Source organism: Pleurodeles waltl, chromosome 10 (assembly GCF_031143425.1).
Source record: "Pleurodeles waltl isolate 20211129_DDA chromosome 10, aPleWal1.hap1.20221129, whole genome shotgun sequence".
Taxonomy (NCBI): domain Eukaryota; kingdom Metazoa; phylum Chordata; class Amphibia; order Caudata; family Salamandridae; genus Pleurodeles; species Pleurodeles waltl.
Genome location: NC_090449.1, coordinates 1,054,643,304 through 1,054,658,332, shown reverse-complemented (window position 1 = coordinate 1,054,658,332; position 15,029 = coordinate 1,054,643,304). Strand labels below are relative to the sequence as shown.

At 42.0% G+C, this 15,029-nt stretch overlaps 1 protein-coding gene across 2 annotated transcripts in view; it reads left to right on the top strand.

The window, feature by feature from the left end:
• Positions 1 to 15,029, top strand: part of KAT2B (lysine acetyltransferase 2B) — a 257,000-nt gene that overhangs the window by 186,446 nt on the left and 55,525 nt on the right. For both annotated transcript variants that reach the window (XM_069212065.1, XM_069212064.1), the window contains exons 12-14: positions 1,858 to 1,968; positions 3,899 to 4,042; positions 13,471 to 13,585. In XM_069212065.1, coding sequence (XP_069068166.1) covers positions 1,858 to 1,968; positions 3,899 to 4,042; positions 13,471 to 13,585 — 370 coding nt within the window. The remainder of the gene's footprint in view (positions 1 to 1,857; positions 1,969 to 3,898; positions 4,043 to 13,470; positions 13,586 to 15,029) is intronic.

Here is a 15,029-nt window from a genome sequence, read left to right as displayed (position 1 = left end):
AATCGGCTGATCTGCCCCCAAGGGAGGCAGAAATGGCCTAAATACAATTTGCCCCCCAGGGGAGCGACCCTTGCCTAAGGGCTAGGCCGGGTGCAGGACGAGCTGGTCTCGTCAAGGCACACGGGAACCATGTGCCTGGACGAGACCAGCTCGCCCACGGCACCCAAGGGGTTAAAAAAAATCTATGAAAAATATATGGGGATTTTGATTTTTGGACACCACACCTTTTTCTTTGTCCCAGCTTCACAGAGCACTCTAAACTTGACTTGCACAAACTTTTGTGAAGATTCCTCAGAGAGTGCCAAAGTTATTAGCAAAACAAAAAGGAATTTCCTTTGGAAACATGATCATAACTATAACCACACATGCACGCACACACACTCTCTCTCTCTCTCTCTCTCTCTCTTGTTTGGGGCTTTTTAATATATATATGTTTTTACTTTTTTTGATTTTATAATTGGGGGAACCCCAAAACCCTCACTTGTTTCTAATTGACTTGTAACCTCTCTTTGCCCTGCCCCTCCCCATACCTGTCAAATTACCCTTATTTCCTTTACCACTACCCACTCCTAAACCCTAAAAATTACCCTTACCTTCTTTTCTCTCTCCACCCCACAGTCCTAAATGTAACTGTTGTGTAACCTAGGGGTCTGGCCTTCACCACCCACAGATGCCTGGAATGAGTGTAGTTCTCCATCGCTTGAGCATTAATTACCAAGGAAGTCCAGGTTATTGTGACCCAACTGAGCATACCTGCTCGTTTGGTATTGTGCTTTCTGGATTACTAACAGTCCGCAAACGGGTCAGGGATGCAAAGGTAATTCACTCCCAGTTTTCTTCTTTAGAATAGCACACTCAGGCACTGTACTAAGAAGAAACACAATTTTTTTTTTAAAGTGTTTATTTCAACAATCTCATCTTGTTGCTTAGTACATGAGTAATAACGACCCAGAATATAATTAAAACAGCACTAATGCATATTTCGATCAGCGAGTATAATATGAACAGTTGTAACATGATTACAATTTTCCTAGCAGCCTAACACACTAAAAGCCACTTCTCTGTGCTGCACTACGACAACATGGAGTAGCTAACTTGCCTCTAGAGTTTCTTGGGGCTGGTCGCACTGCATCTCTCTTCACAGCAGACCAGTTGTGGTTATCTGACTTCAGCCGGGAGAGAGTCTTCCCTTTGAAGGAAAACACATATCAACTGGACTCAGCTCTCCTCCTCTGTGTATTGGCTCTAAGCATAAGAATAAATGCTGCTGCAGCCTGGCAGGACCCCTTGCAGTAATCTGTGGTGAAGGCCTCTCTGATCCATTGGGCAATACTTGGGGTTTATATAGGGGTGACCACTGACTTTTACTCTAAATGAGGGGACTTTCCATTAATCCGAGACATATCCATTACAATCAAGCATGATGAAAATGTGAACTCGCACTACGTTTGTTTTACACATCCACTGTCGGACATGGTCAGTAAGAGTGTAAGTAGGTTTCCAGGGCTCTGACATTGGCCTCTCATTTTAAGCTTACCACAAATATATTCCAGTTATTATTGAGTTGTAGAGGTGTTATGCATGCAGTAGATGGCACCAAGCTACTGGGAAAGAGGTTGAGACGACTTAATGTATTTATGTACTAATTACATTGTTTGCCCTGAAATGATGCCATAGATGGAAAAACCTCCTGTGAAAGTTCGGAGGCATCTTCTTGCCCGCCCAGGGGATTTGTTAATTGTTGTTATTGAACGCTGACTTCACAGATTCTGACTGGGTCACCTCTAACTTAGAGTAGACAGTATAGAAGGCCCTCTTTTCATACTGTGGCTAATTGTTAAAACATGTCTTTTCCAGGGCTATGGAACTCACCTCATGAACCACCTAAAGGAGTACCACATAAAACACAATATTCTCAATTTCCTAACCTACGCGGATGAGTATGCCATCGGTTATTTCAAGAAGCAGGTACGTCATCTAAGCGAAGCTCAAACTTACACATTAATTGCTACATCTGTACATAGGTGTGTGTGACACACGTACATAGTGGGGTTTGCATTAAGTTGCATAGTACTTTAGTTTGATTGCGTGTACTTTGACCCCATCCTGCATATCACAAGGCTCAATCCAAACTCCACTGTATGGGGTAATACCCTTCCTGATTGTGGTTTGTCTGAATGAGATTAACAGATTAAACCACCCCTCAGGATTTCGACAGCAAGAAATGTTAAAGATGATCTGTGTATTCTGCATACATACAGAGTTGCGCCATGTGCTGATGGACTACCCTGAGAAGGGTCAAGTAAATATCGAATAGTAGTGTAGAACCCTGAGAGTCAGTGATGCTTAACAGCCTAGGTTTTGACCTAAAAGGAGGAAGTGACATTAACTGTACCCTGTTGGTTAATGTTTTTCTTCCAGGTAGCCCTATTGTGTTTAATAACTTCACCCTATGAACATTTGCATTCATTTAATATCAGGTGGCTGAAATAAAAAGCAGTTTTTCTAGCAGTAGTCACATTTGCCTCGAGTGTATGTGATAAGACATTTCATGTGTGTATTCCAAATGAACAGAAAAACCTCATCCTAGGGTTTTTCATAAAATTGCTTCTCACCTTCACCTTAATCAAGCAGCATCTTTGCTCGTGCTTTTCCAAGAGCCACAAGATTAGGTGGTGAGGGTTCATACACATTTAGAAGCCACAATAAGAACTAAAGTATTGGTCATACAGCCACCAGGCCATTACAACAGGCAGAGTTGAGGCATACATGACAGCATTATAATCAGGGCTCCCAGTTTTCAGTTAATACTGCATTTTTACACAAAGATGGATAGATACAGACAGAAAACTATGTATTCTCCTTTCTGTATTTATTTTTAAACACAGAAAAATATGGAAAATAGGCTTTCTTTGGATGATTTGTTTCTACTGTCAGTCATGTGTGAGGTCTATAGGTGTACAGATTTGAGAGTAGGGGAGTTGAAAAAAAGACTAATTTCCTGTATAAGTATAGTTAAGTAGAGATCTACAGTCATTTATGCAATTCTACAGTGCAAGTGTTTCGGATAACACTGTTGCACCGTATATTGCTGAAACCTTTAGAACATTCAAATGCAAGTATACATTCATCAGTTAAATAAAGGAGGAGAAATGCATATTGCAGCTTAATTTATACAGTAAACACAAAATAAAAAATGGCTAAATACAGAAAAATTAGCAAATAGTGAATATGGATAGACAGAAATGTCGAAAAAAAAAAATACTATAAAACCGGGAGCCCTAATTATAATCGAACTGTGTAGAATAGACTGAATAAAACAATTGCTTAAAGACAATTTGTTTGCAGGAAGACCACTGAACGTTACAAATGTAGGCATAGCCTGCCTTAATCATTGACAGTTGCATCCTTTACATCTTTTCTGTTCTTTAACGCATCTTGCAGCTAAATCTTCCTCCTCAAGGGCCTTGCAGCTCTTGCCACAGAGCATTGGCAAACCTCCATTGATGCATCCATGCTTATAGTGCATGAGACCCTCCCTCCTCTTTAAGGATGTTAATGCCCCCACCATCTTCTACCATGGCTTCACGTGGTCTTATGATTTCCCAGCACCCTCCTTTCCGCTGGTCTTACCTGCATTGCCTTTTTAAGATTCTTCATTTAACTCCGCTGAAATTGTTGCTTGGCACACCTCAGACACCTCTTGAAGGCTTGAGAGCAAAATACATGGGACTGCATTAATTCCCACTGCTTCCTAACTATGAAAGGGTATTTTACTAAATAAATAAATGACTAAGCTGTACTACTGCAGTCTGTAGTGTGTGACTTTGAAAGGTAATTTTGAAAAGGGATTAAACATGGCAAGAAAGGGCATCCTAAACCTTTTCTTCTCATGCAGGGCTTCTCCAAAGACATCAAAGTACCAAAAGCAAGATATGTTGGTTACATCAAGGATTATGAAGGAGCCACATTAATGGGATGTGAGTTGAATGCCAAGATTCCCTACACCGAGTTCTCTGTCATCATCAAGAAACAGAAAGAGGTAAGTGGCACCTTACACCATGTAGGTGACCAGCACATTGAAAATGCCATGAATTTGTCATCATTTGGTTACACCAAACTATTGTTCAGCTGAAAGATAATCTTTGTTTATTTACACTGAGAGAGAAGAAAAAGAACCTAAAATAAAGTACTTCCAAAACATAAGAAGAAGAGATAACATATGAGCTTTTCTTAAACTGAATACTTTGTTATTCATTACAGAGAAATCAACAGTCTTGTTTTGGGTTGCTTTAAAGTAAACTGAACTTAAAAAAACAATATTATTTTCCAAAAGGCAAGTGTCAAGAACCCTTTAATAAAACCTATCACCATCTGCTTGATTATTGCACTTTTGATTGGTTGACTATTGTTAATTTAATTTGAATATATGAGCCCAGTGGATACATTGACAAATATAAATTTATATGTTGTGGAGCTAAGATCGAAGGAGAAATGAGGCATCCACAACACTTACTCGATTAACAATTCAACATGCAAATATTACTAACTCTTTCTAACTTCCTTTTCACATAGGAGCTTTTGTAATTTAAATAACACACACACAAGATAATAAACAGGCCATTGTCCCACTGAAGGAGGATCTAAATAACTTAATGTTCTGGAAAGCAGAGCCATGAGAGCCAGCAAGAAGTGTGATTTATCGGGTACTGGATCTTCTAATCTTATTACTGTATGTTGATGTGTACTCCTTCTGGGTGTTTAGGGACAGGTACATCTCTATATTAGTCAGATAACAAAGGAGTTTAAGTCACTGGCTCTTTTGCTGTGCAAGTGATGGTATTTTCATTGATCATGTGTGTGCCTCTGCCTAAAAATAAGTGCATTTCAGTGGCGTGGTTGGTGCCAGTTTTCCATTTTCTCCATTTGCTAGTTCCTCTTTTATTTTTCCCTTTCTCCTTTTTTATTTAGTTATTTGTTTTAGAACTTCCTACAACTCTTCAGTCCGTGCTACCCAGCAGCTTGCTTGCTGCTCATTTAATTTCATCTGCAGTATGCTGCCACTGCTTAACAGTACAGGTATTTTGGAATAATATTTTCCAGTGTGTATCATTGTTTTACTATTACAAGATGGCAGGCCATGTTTGGAAGCATGAAGTCAGCCATCTTAGATGAGTACAACGATACAGTATGCATGATACCATTCAAATTTAACCACACAGTGCAATGCTTACTAAGCAGCCATTATGGAATGCTATTTCCCCAGTGTAACGTGATCGTTGCAACACTTGTTCAAACATAAATCAGACTACCCAATATCTTTTTGCCGAAAGCATCCCTATCTTTTCACTCCTTACATGGTGGCACAGAAGAAAAAGCATTTGGGTCACTTTGCTTGTTCACACTTGTACTACAAGACTGTATGGAGTTAGTTGGAAGCTTGTCTATGTCACCCCGGGAGCAGGTCGACTGACTGAGGGAGTCAGAGATAGCTTCGCCTATGTCGCCATCCAAGTATCTGCAAGAGCCTTATTGAAGGGCAGTCAGGGTTCAGAGAGGTCAGCACTGGTTGAAGAATCTTAATCAGGAATTTGAATTTAGTCTTTGCAGCGGCAGGCAAGAACCTCTGCTACCTTGAGAACCACCACCACTGCAAAGGAGGAACTCCCTTTAGTGGGTGGTCCTGGTGCAGACTCCAGCTCAGTTTCTCGAGGTCTCCAACCCATATGCATTTTCAAGATGTAGTCCTGAAATGAATGAGCGAGGAGTAAGTTGGGCGCCACCTCGTTGTCATTGTGAGGGTGAGTCTGAAGCCCTTAAACTGTATCTGAATTGGGGCCAAATAGAGCCTATAATACCGGTGTCATGAAAATGATGGGGTTGCATCCTAAAGATGTTGTCTGGTGCTGGGTGACTTCATAGTGCGATATAGGTCTGGTGAAGGCCAAAGTGGACTCTGGATTGGAGTTCAGCATCAGGACTAGATCTGGCACAGGAACGCTGAAGGCTTGGTTGGTGCCCGCATAGCCGGGACCCTCGTTGATGGATCCTGGGGTTAGAGTGGAGCTAGACCTGCGCCGACAGAGAGCTGGAAGGGGGCCAAGTGGGATAATTCAGGGGCAGGAAGAGGCCTGCTAGGGAAGTGGGACTGGTGGATGACCCTGCAGGCTTATGGGCCATAAGGCGCACCAGAGGAAGCAGGCATCACCTTAAAGATCTGCTGCATGGCATCCTTAAAGGCCCCAGTCAGCAGCAGAGTCGATGACCAGAATTGGACTGGACTTTAGAGAGCAGACTTATGTACATTTTCGACTGATTTCAATTAGTAAGAGGAGGACAAATCCCATTTTGCCTTCTTGCGCTTATGTCACTTTTGACCGGTGGTGTGCAGCAGTTATTGCAGAGAGTTTTCCTGGGTCCAGTCTGACTGTTAAGAGAATTCAAAGGATGAGTAATCTGTGGTTATATATAGCACTGGTTCTTAAACTTTGGTCAGAGGGGCCTACTGAGGGGGTCCACCATTGTGTTACAGAATTAAATAAATAGAATAAATATAAAATAAATATACAGAATATTAATACATATACATTAAAATTAACAAAGCATATACACATAAAGAAGCAAAATTGAAACTGAAATCATATTTTTATATTTGATTGTGAAACAAAATATTTCAGTGTTTGTGTAAACTTGTTTTTTGTACTGTAATGTGTTGTTTTAAAGTTCAAATCATAGAAAATGCTTAGACGGGGGGGCCTTAGCTTCCAATATTGACTCATTGGGGGTCATCTGATATCAGAAATGATTCTCTGGGGGGTCCACATATGTCAAAAGGTCAAGAACCGCTAATATAGAAAATCCATCAGAAAGACCGTTAATGAAGGTAAGTAACTTTTTTTTTTTTTTTTTTTTTTTTTTTTTACTGTTTACAAAGTTAGAGCTCAGATCCTGTGTGTAACACACTGCTGCAGAGAACTTTGTGTAACTTGTATGTCATTTTTTAACTTGGTGAGTTGAGTTAAGTTATTAATTTTCCAAGGTTGATAAAATAATTACTAAAAGTGGAGTGATTTTTAAGGTACAAAATGCTTTAAAGTGCTTGTATACTTCATAGTAAATATGGTACATTATGTCGGCGGAGAATGGCGATCATGTGAGACGGTCATTGGGCCTTCCTCCCTTTCTGACGGCTTCTGACCTGCATCTGATCTGTTTGCTGCCCTCTTTTTGACAGGGGAATGATTCCTGGAGATGGCATTTTCAGGTTTTTTTTGCAGTGGTCCCAGCTCTCCACTGTGCAGGAAGGTTCTACCATGCTCTCGTCCCACTGATGCAGACGGCTCTGCACAGCGGGACCACTCAGTGTAGGTGGAGGGCTGCAGTGGGACGACTGCTCTGGATGGTGCTGAAGGTGGCTAGGACCGCTAAGTCCTGCATGGCTGGTGCCCCGGCTGCTCTGGCTGCGCCGTGACCGAGCGATTTAAACTCCATGAGAAAATACAGCTTGGAAAATTGGTCTGGTGGATGGAGGATCTAGGGAGTCCTTGGAGATGGCAACAGTGGCAGACTTTAAAAAAAACAAAAACAAAAGAAACCGCCTGTGCTCAGCACCCTGAAGTGGCTGGGAACCTCCCCTCCTGAGGAGGCTGTAGTGATACAGTAACCCTCTGATGTTTTGGTTGCTGCAAAATGCAACACAACTATTGCTACAGCCGTGAGTACTCTGGGTAGTAGTGGGCTGGACCTGTCGCACAGGGGAGGCTAGTATGGGGGACAGTCTCAACAAACCCGGAGGGAATTACCGGTAACAACCCACGAGCCAACAGAAAGCAAGGGCTGCGCCTAGGCAGAATCGCAGCAGCACACACAATTCAGATGACACATCAGGTACTTCAGGGAAGGCCAGGGAGTGGGGGGAAACCGGCTGGCCCTGCAGGTCTCCTCTTGACCTTGGGGACTGCACCTCGGGCTATCTGGAAATGTGATAAGGCCAAGGGCAAGGCACAATCACTTGGAAAGGCAGACTGCTCTCAGGCTCTCCCACGGGGGGACCCTGAATTCAGAAAACACTTATCTTTTTCGGATCAGTCAGATTTTACTGACGAAGATCTAGAATCGTTAGAGGGTGAACATAGAAGGGGGGACACAGGGCATTGTAGTGCAAGCAGCTTAAATGAAGGGGGTCAGACTCCAGCATCTGTAAATACAGGGACTGAGGCCTGCCCGACTGTCACGAAAAAGAACCACCAGCAGGAGGTAATCCCAATGGCTTCCACAGGGGCTGACCTAAAATGGGGTTGCACAGCTGTGCCTTGCTTCAAGGGAAACCTGGTGGGTGACAAAATGTCTGGTGGGCCTAGTCACCCAGATGGGGCAAACCTGGAAGCAGTATACCAAGGCATTATGGCCCATCGGGAAGAAACCTGGGCGGATAGCCAGAAAGCTCAGGTTGCCAATAGAAAGTTACAAGGGGCTATTCTCAGGGTTGTCAAGACTTGTGCTGCGTTCTCTCAGAAAGTGACAGAGAGAAGGGTAGCTTGGTCACTCTGGAGGGCGAGGTCGCAACTAAAAACGAAAAGTAGACAATTTTGAGTCACAAATGATGAACCCACATTGGAAACCGGAAGAGCTGGAGAATAGACTCTGACGTAATAAACTTAGGGAGCTGGGAGTAACCGAAGGAACTGATCCTTACAAATTCATTGTCAGTTTATTTCAAGGTGCCTTTCTGAAGCTGGCCCACTAGAACTGGGATTTGGAGATTCAGTAAGCCCATAGGTTTCCGTTTAAGCAACAGCCCCGGCCTCTGCAGGACCTCAACAAGCCACTGGCAATCTTGGTGTTCTTCCGGAACTTCTTACTTAGAAAGGCAGTCTTCGAGCTTTCTCCTCCAGACAAGAAGCGTACTCATGATGGGTGTTCATTCTTCGTCAGATCTGACTTCTGCCACACCATAGTACAGCATTTCAGAACAAAGGGGCTCTGGCCCAGTTAAGCTAAAGTTTATTGTCCAAGATAGAGCATACTTTTTTTTTTTGTTACATCAGAAGTCAAAGCTAAAGGATATCTTGAATGTTTGAGCTCCAGGTAGTTTGTCTTGGGAAGAAACTGCTCAATGATTCAAATCTCTACCAATAATTCGGTAGGTGGGTCGTTTTGGAATGTCTGCTGTGGGGAGGAAGGTTCACTCTATGTTCCATTTATGGGGCTAATTTAAATTAAGCTGACTTAATTTCTTAAATATCTAATTAGCAACCTGCCCAGTTCCCCTCATTCCCCTCCAGGAACTGATTTCCCGTCTAGAATATGGTAATGCCTTGTACCTCGGTGCTCCGAAATATGTGAAAAAGAGGCTACAGGTGGTGCAGAACACCGCTGCCCGCCTTCTCTTTGATATACCCAGGCATGAATCGGCCAGACAGCTCTCTCATCTCTGCATTGGCTCCCAGTAAAACAACAAATAAAGTTTAAAACATTGTGTTTTATCCACAGAGCACTTGACAACAAAGGTCCCCCGCTGGTGCAGACTCTTAGTTCTTTCCATAAGCCTTCTAGACATCTCAGGTCCTCTTCTGCGGCTCTAGCCTCAATCCCCTAATAAAAATATCTAAATGGGGCGGAAGCTCTACGGCTTATCTTGGTGCCAAGTTGTGGAATTCTCTGTCCCTTGGCCTACGACAAACCAGCCACAAACTTTCCTTCCGTTGTTTATTCAAAACTTGGTTGTTCCTTCCCTCAATCTGTGTCTTGGAGACTTCTGTTTAGCGCTGGGAGGCCTTTGGGTAGCAATGAGCTTTATAAGTCCTCATAACATAACATTCTATGCAGGGATTTTAATATCCACCTGGAAGTTAAAAAGGATTTATTTGGATCCCAAACATATACAGGTAGGAAACCATTAGTATGGATAACACTTCAGTGGATGGCTCGTGGTTGTGGGCTAGTCAATATTTGAGATGTTCATAAGACTCCAGATCCTGGGTATACATTTTTTCTTCACCACATAACAAATTGGTATGGCTGGATTGTTTCCACTATACTCAATAGGCAAGCTGTTATTGAGAGATTTCCCAGATCCCGATCAAACCACAATCAACTGGTACTCAAAATCCCGGTCACAGGCTTTGTTGGCCATATCCCACCTGGGCCTTCGATAGGAAACTTTTGCTGGTGTAGAATATATAGCTCATGTGCATCAATGGATAACTGAATTTTTAGTAATTAACAGGGGTACAGATGCAGAAACAGCAGTCTGAGACACTTTGGAGGCTGCGATCAGGGGGGATTTGTTATGTCAGGAATGACAAAGGTAAAGCAAGATCCAGGAGCTTTATAAAGACCTCTTATTGTTAGAGGAGCAGTTGACTAGTCTGGTCTTTGGGAAATTGGACAGTACAGATGTCCCAACAATGGATTGCGGTGGCCACAGCCAGAATTACGCAGTATTTTAGCAAAGAGATTGCTGCTAAATTTCATACTCACAGGCTAGATTGCTATGAACTTGGAGAGAATGTTGAACGATTGCATGCCTTATGCATGTGTTGATGTTTGTTGTGGATACTGACTATTTCCCCTGTACTCCTTCTCTCTAGCCTTTAGTGCCAGGTGACCTGTTACGGTCATAGTGCGCTTTATAAATAAATACAATGGACTGAAGGAGGTTGACAGAGGGATAGAAGCCATAAAGTACTCCCCAGGGCGGAAGGTTGACCAATCAGGGTTTTTAAGGAATTTGATCAGAACATATATTCAGAAGATTTTGCTCCACCCCATTCTGGCTATGATCAGATTTTAAGCGGAAATGATAGAACGCAACCTGATACTAAAAATAGAGCTGCTTTGGAGGCACCAATAGCGTCTGAGGAGGTGAACAAAGCAACTCATTAGCTTCAGGGAAAGCCACTGGGACAGATCATGTGCCTCTGGAGTTTTACAAAGCCTTTTCACATGAAATCTGCCAGGATATGCTTTCAACCTATCTGTCAGTTCAGGCAGGGGAGATCCACCCCTTCATCCCTAGGAGTTAACCAATATTATAGTATTAGGAAAAAGTGTAAACCTCCTTTAAATCTAGGGTCATGTAGACCCATCTCTTTAATTCATTCTGATACCATAATATATGCTAAGGTGCTGGCAAATCGGTTAGGGGAAAGTTATTTCCTCTTTGGTATTGCCTCAACAACCTGGACTTATTCCAGGGCAGGGGGCAGTGCCCCACATTAGAAAGGTAATCACTTTCATCGGTATTGTAGAAGTAACTAAAACAGAAAAGGGTTTGGTGCTTCTAGATGCTGAGAAAGCATTAGACAGTGTCTTTGGGGTATTGGTGAGCAGGCCTGACTCGGGCAGGGATTTGATCCTGCTTTTATCAAGGCCATTAAAGCACTCTATCAAACCCATAGTGCAACACTGCACAGTATGGGAATGGAGTCAGAAAGGATTTTGATTAGTAGGAGGACACGAAAAGGGCGCCCGTATTCACCAATACTATTTGCCCTCTATATCAACCCATTTGTTACACTCTTGGAGGCGAATCTGCTTGTCAGCCTTGTAGTAATGAATCAGGTTATTTATAAGGTACTGGCTTATGTGGATGACATAGTGGTGGCTACCGCAGACCCCTCAACAGTGTTGGCCGAAATAGCGAAGTAGCAAAAACAACAAGTGATGGACGGAATGTTGAACATTGTCAAACATTCACCCCCAGTACAGTGATCTGGGCCTAAATCCATTGTTTTTTTGCTGCCCATGCCATTCCAGTTTGGACCCAGCCATATGCAAATCAGTCTTGACCCTGTTCCCCATGGGAACAGTCCAGCCCGAACTGCTAGGCCAGGTCTTCCCTGGACTGGAAACAAGCATCCTGGGACCGGTTTCGGGGTTTCACCCCTCATCAGCCAGGCTAGCTTGAATCCAGTGGCATGGGAAGTAAGCAGAATCATTTGGGGTATTTTATGGTTCTAGACTTAATGTGGGAAAGACATGGTTTATTGCCACTAAGAAAGCTAGTCTCAAGTATTCCTGGTTAATGGAGGAGGCTGAATATTTCGGAGTGCGGTTATCTGTAGATTTAGGCCTCTTGGGTAAATTGAATGTTGCCCCTCTATTGGATACCATAGCGCAGATCTTAGGAGAATCAATTACTTACACCTCTCACTGGCTGTGAGATGTAATGTGTTGAAAATTACAATTTTACCCAAATTTCTATATCTGTTTAGGGCCATCCCTCTGGAGATTAGGAGGCATTGGTTGTCAAAATATGAAACTGTGTTTTAGCTATTATGGGAATTTAAGATGCACAGAAGGGCTTCTAAAGTTATGGTGCTCCCTAAGCATCGTCGTGGCAGGGCTATCCCTAACCTCGCCCTATACTACCAGTCCTGTATGCTGCAGCATATGGGTATCCTAATTACAGGCCACACCTGGTACAAAAGCTCTGCGGAAGCTCCATCTATATATGAGCTAGTTTTAGGGATGGAAGCTATGGGATGGCTTTTGAAGAATATTGAGCCCAGCTACCATAAGAAGACAAGGTTCAAGGCTCTATGAGGCGCGTGCAGGATATGGTGATAAAACAATAGGATAGTGGGGATCAATAAATGTAACTGCTAGTCGCTTCTGTTGGGCTCACAGGCCTTACCTGCTGTGTTTCATGATTTAATTGGCAGAAGGTGGGCACAGAATGTTATCACAGAGGATGTAGCTGTGGGGTCTAGGATGGAGTTACTCACTGCAACCTGGATGGAAAATGGAAATGAATGGTAGTGATTTTGCATTGGCTATGCACTTGCACTTCTGCTGCTTCTTGCACTATTTAAGCTTTTTTTGTTCACATGATATGATAACCGATATTATAGCTCAGTCAGTTCTGCCTTTTTCCTTGATTCTGGCATGCGTTTGCACTTTTTTGGATCTTCACTATCCAAGTACTGTATGTCATTTGTTTTCGGAAGATCTACTGGAGTGTGTCTTCGATTCAGCCTGTTTTGCACAATGCTAAACATTTATGAATTCAGTTTTTGTCTGCTGTCAATGGTTTATGCTGTGTATTTTGCCCTTTGCTTGCAAAAATGCAAATAAACTAAAAAATTAAAAAAGGAAGTATGATGTATTTTGTTAGTGCAATTGTGGTTGTTATTACTACTCTTATTAACTATAGTTTATTCTGCTGCTAATTGAAACTAAAACGGAACTGTGTGCTTGAACAGTAAATTCTTAGACTATTCAGTATAGAATTCCTGAAAAAAAGATTAGTTAAATGTGTTTTTTCTAAGTATTTGGATCTTTAGATGATACTGAAGCTGCACAACTCTTGTCACAAATCATTTTGTATTCTTGCTAATCATTTGAAGGCCTTCTTGTCCTGCAGCTTTCTTTGATAAATTGCTGAACTTACGATGTGAATGCACCATACCTTAATTTCTTCTGCTTAAAATTAAATCAAAAGTAAAACCCTATTTTTCATTCTAGATCATTAAAAAGCTGATCGAAAGAAAGCAAGCACAGATTCGGAAAGTGTATCCAGGACTGTCCTGTTTCAAAGAAGGTGTACGGCACATACCTATAGAATCCATCCCGGGCATCAGTGAGTATCTTCATTCCACCCAACATCTCTGAAAAATAAGGAACATATAGCTTGCTAGAACTGTAGTTTACACCATCATTGCTCTTCAAATCTAAGTTTAATTCTTCTTCTTTCTCAACCCTTAGAGTCCTGTCATAGTACATACAGGACACACCTTACAAAATCTTGGTGACTGTGAGAAACCGTTTTAAAAAGTGGTCTTCAAGTTGAACCAAGATCATATGATTTTGAATATTTTTACTGCCGAGTGACAGGGTACAGACTTTTGAGCAATATGCAGACTCTAATAGAGCATGTGAGCATGAGGGTTTTATTTATTAAAACAAAAAAACACTCAGTGTGCCCTAGTAATAGTTTATTGTTGCACTTACTGGCACACACATGCTTTACCCAAGCAGCGCTTAGTCAAGTGCTATAGTAGACCACCTCTGTAGTTACTACGATCACACTGTTAATTTACATTGTGCCAAGTGCACACATGCCGTCCTCCGGCATTGTAGTGCTTTTACTTTATAGTAGGCAAGTTCACACTCTGAAACTCTGTAACAGATGAGCAAATACTACCTTCCCACATTTTCACCCTTATGCAGGTACTCTTTCATCAATATTCTCCACACTGAAATAGCATTGAGTTATAAAGCTTTTCTTGTGCTTTTTTGCCTCCTTCAGTCTAGTGTGTTGTCTCTTGTACTTTGGTTTTGGGACTTACTAAGTTTAAAATAAATTAACATTTTCCATTTTTCCTATACTTACAGTGACACATTGGATTTCACTCACTGCAATTCTAATTTCACATGTTTTAATTTATTAATTTGAGTTGCTTTTATAGCGCACTATTTGAACTTAATCACTCTTATGCTCTTTATTAGTCACTAATGACAAGCGTCAGCTCATATTTAAGTACTGCATAGCAGTGCTTAATTTGAGCCAGTGGTTTCCAGTGCTCGACACCAGCACTTAATTGTCAGCACCTGCTGTAGTCATTGTCCACCACATGGCGGCGCTGTCTGTCTAATTTTGAGATAAGAACAACAACAGTGTTTAATAAGTCAATATTCATTAAAAAAGAATCATAGATGTTGCTCATTCCATTTGGAAGATTTGGAATAGTCTGAATTATTGCACTTTAGGAGTGCAGTGATTAGTAGTTCTGTTTCTACTGTCATTAGCAGAGCTGGCAAGGGCATTGTGTGGTGCAGACTGCACTTACTTTTATACAAATTAAGCACTGCTGCCTAGTGGGCAAATGCTGAGCATTGTTCTGAACTGAATTAAAGTTTTGGATGTGCCTTTAAGGCCGGAGCACCATAGGACTAGCCTGCCTCCAGCTTTACAGGCAAGATGGTATTTTGGAACAGATCTGAGCTAGAGAATAATGCACTGTAATTCACTAAACAACATGTTTTACTTTGCCACCAGGTAAGCATAGGTGCCTGTTCTTGTA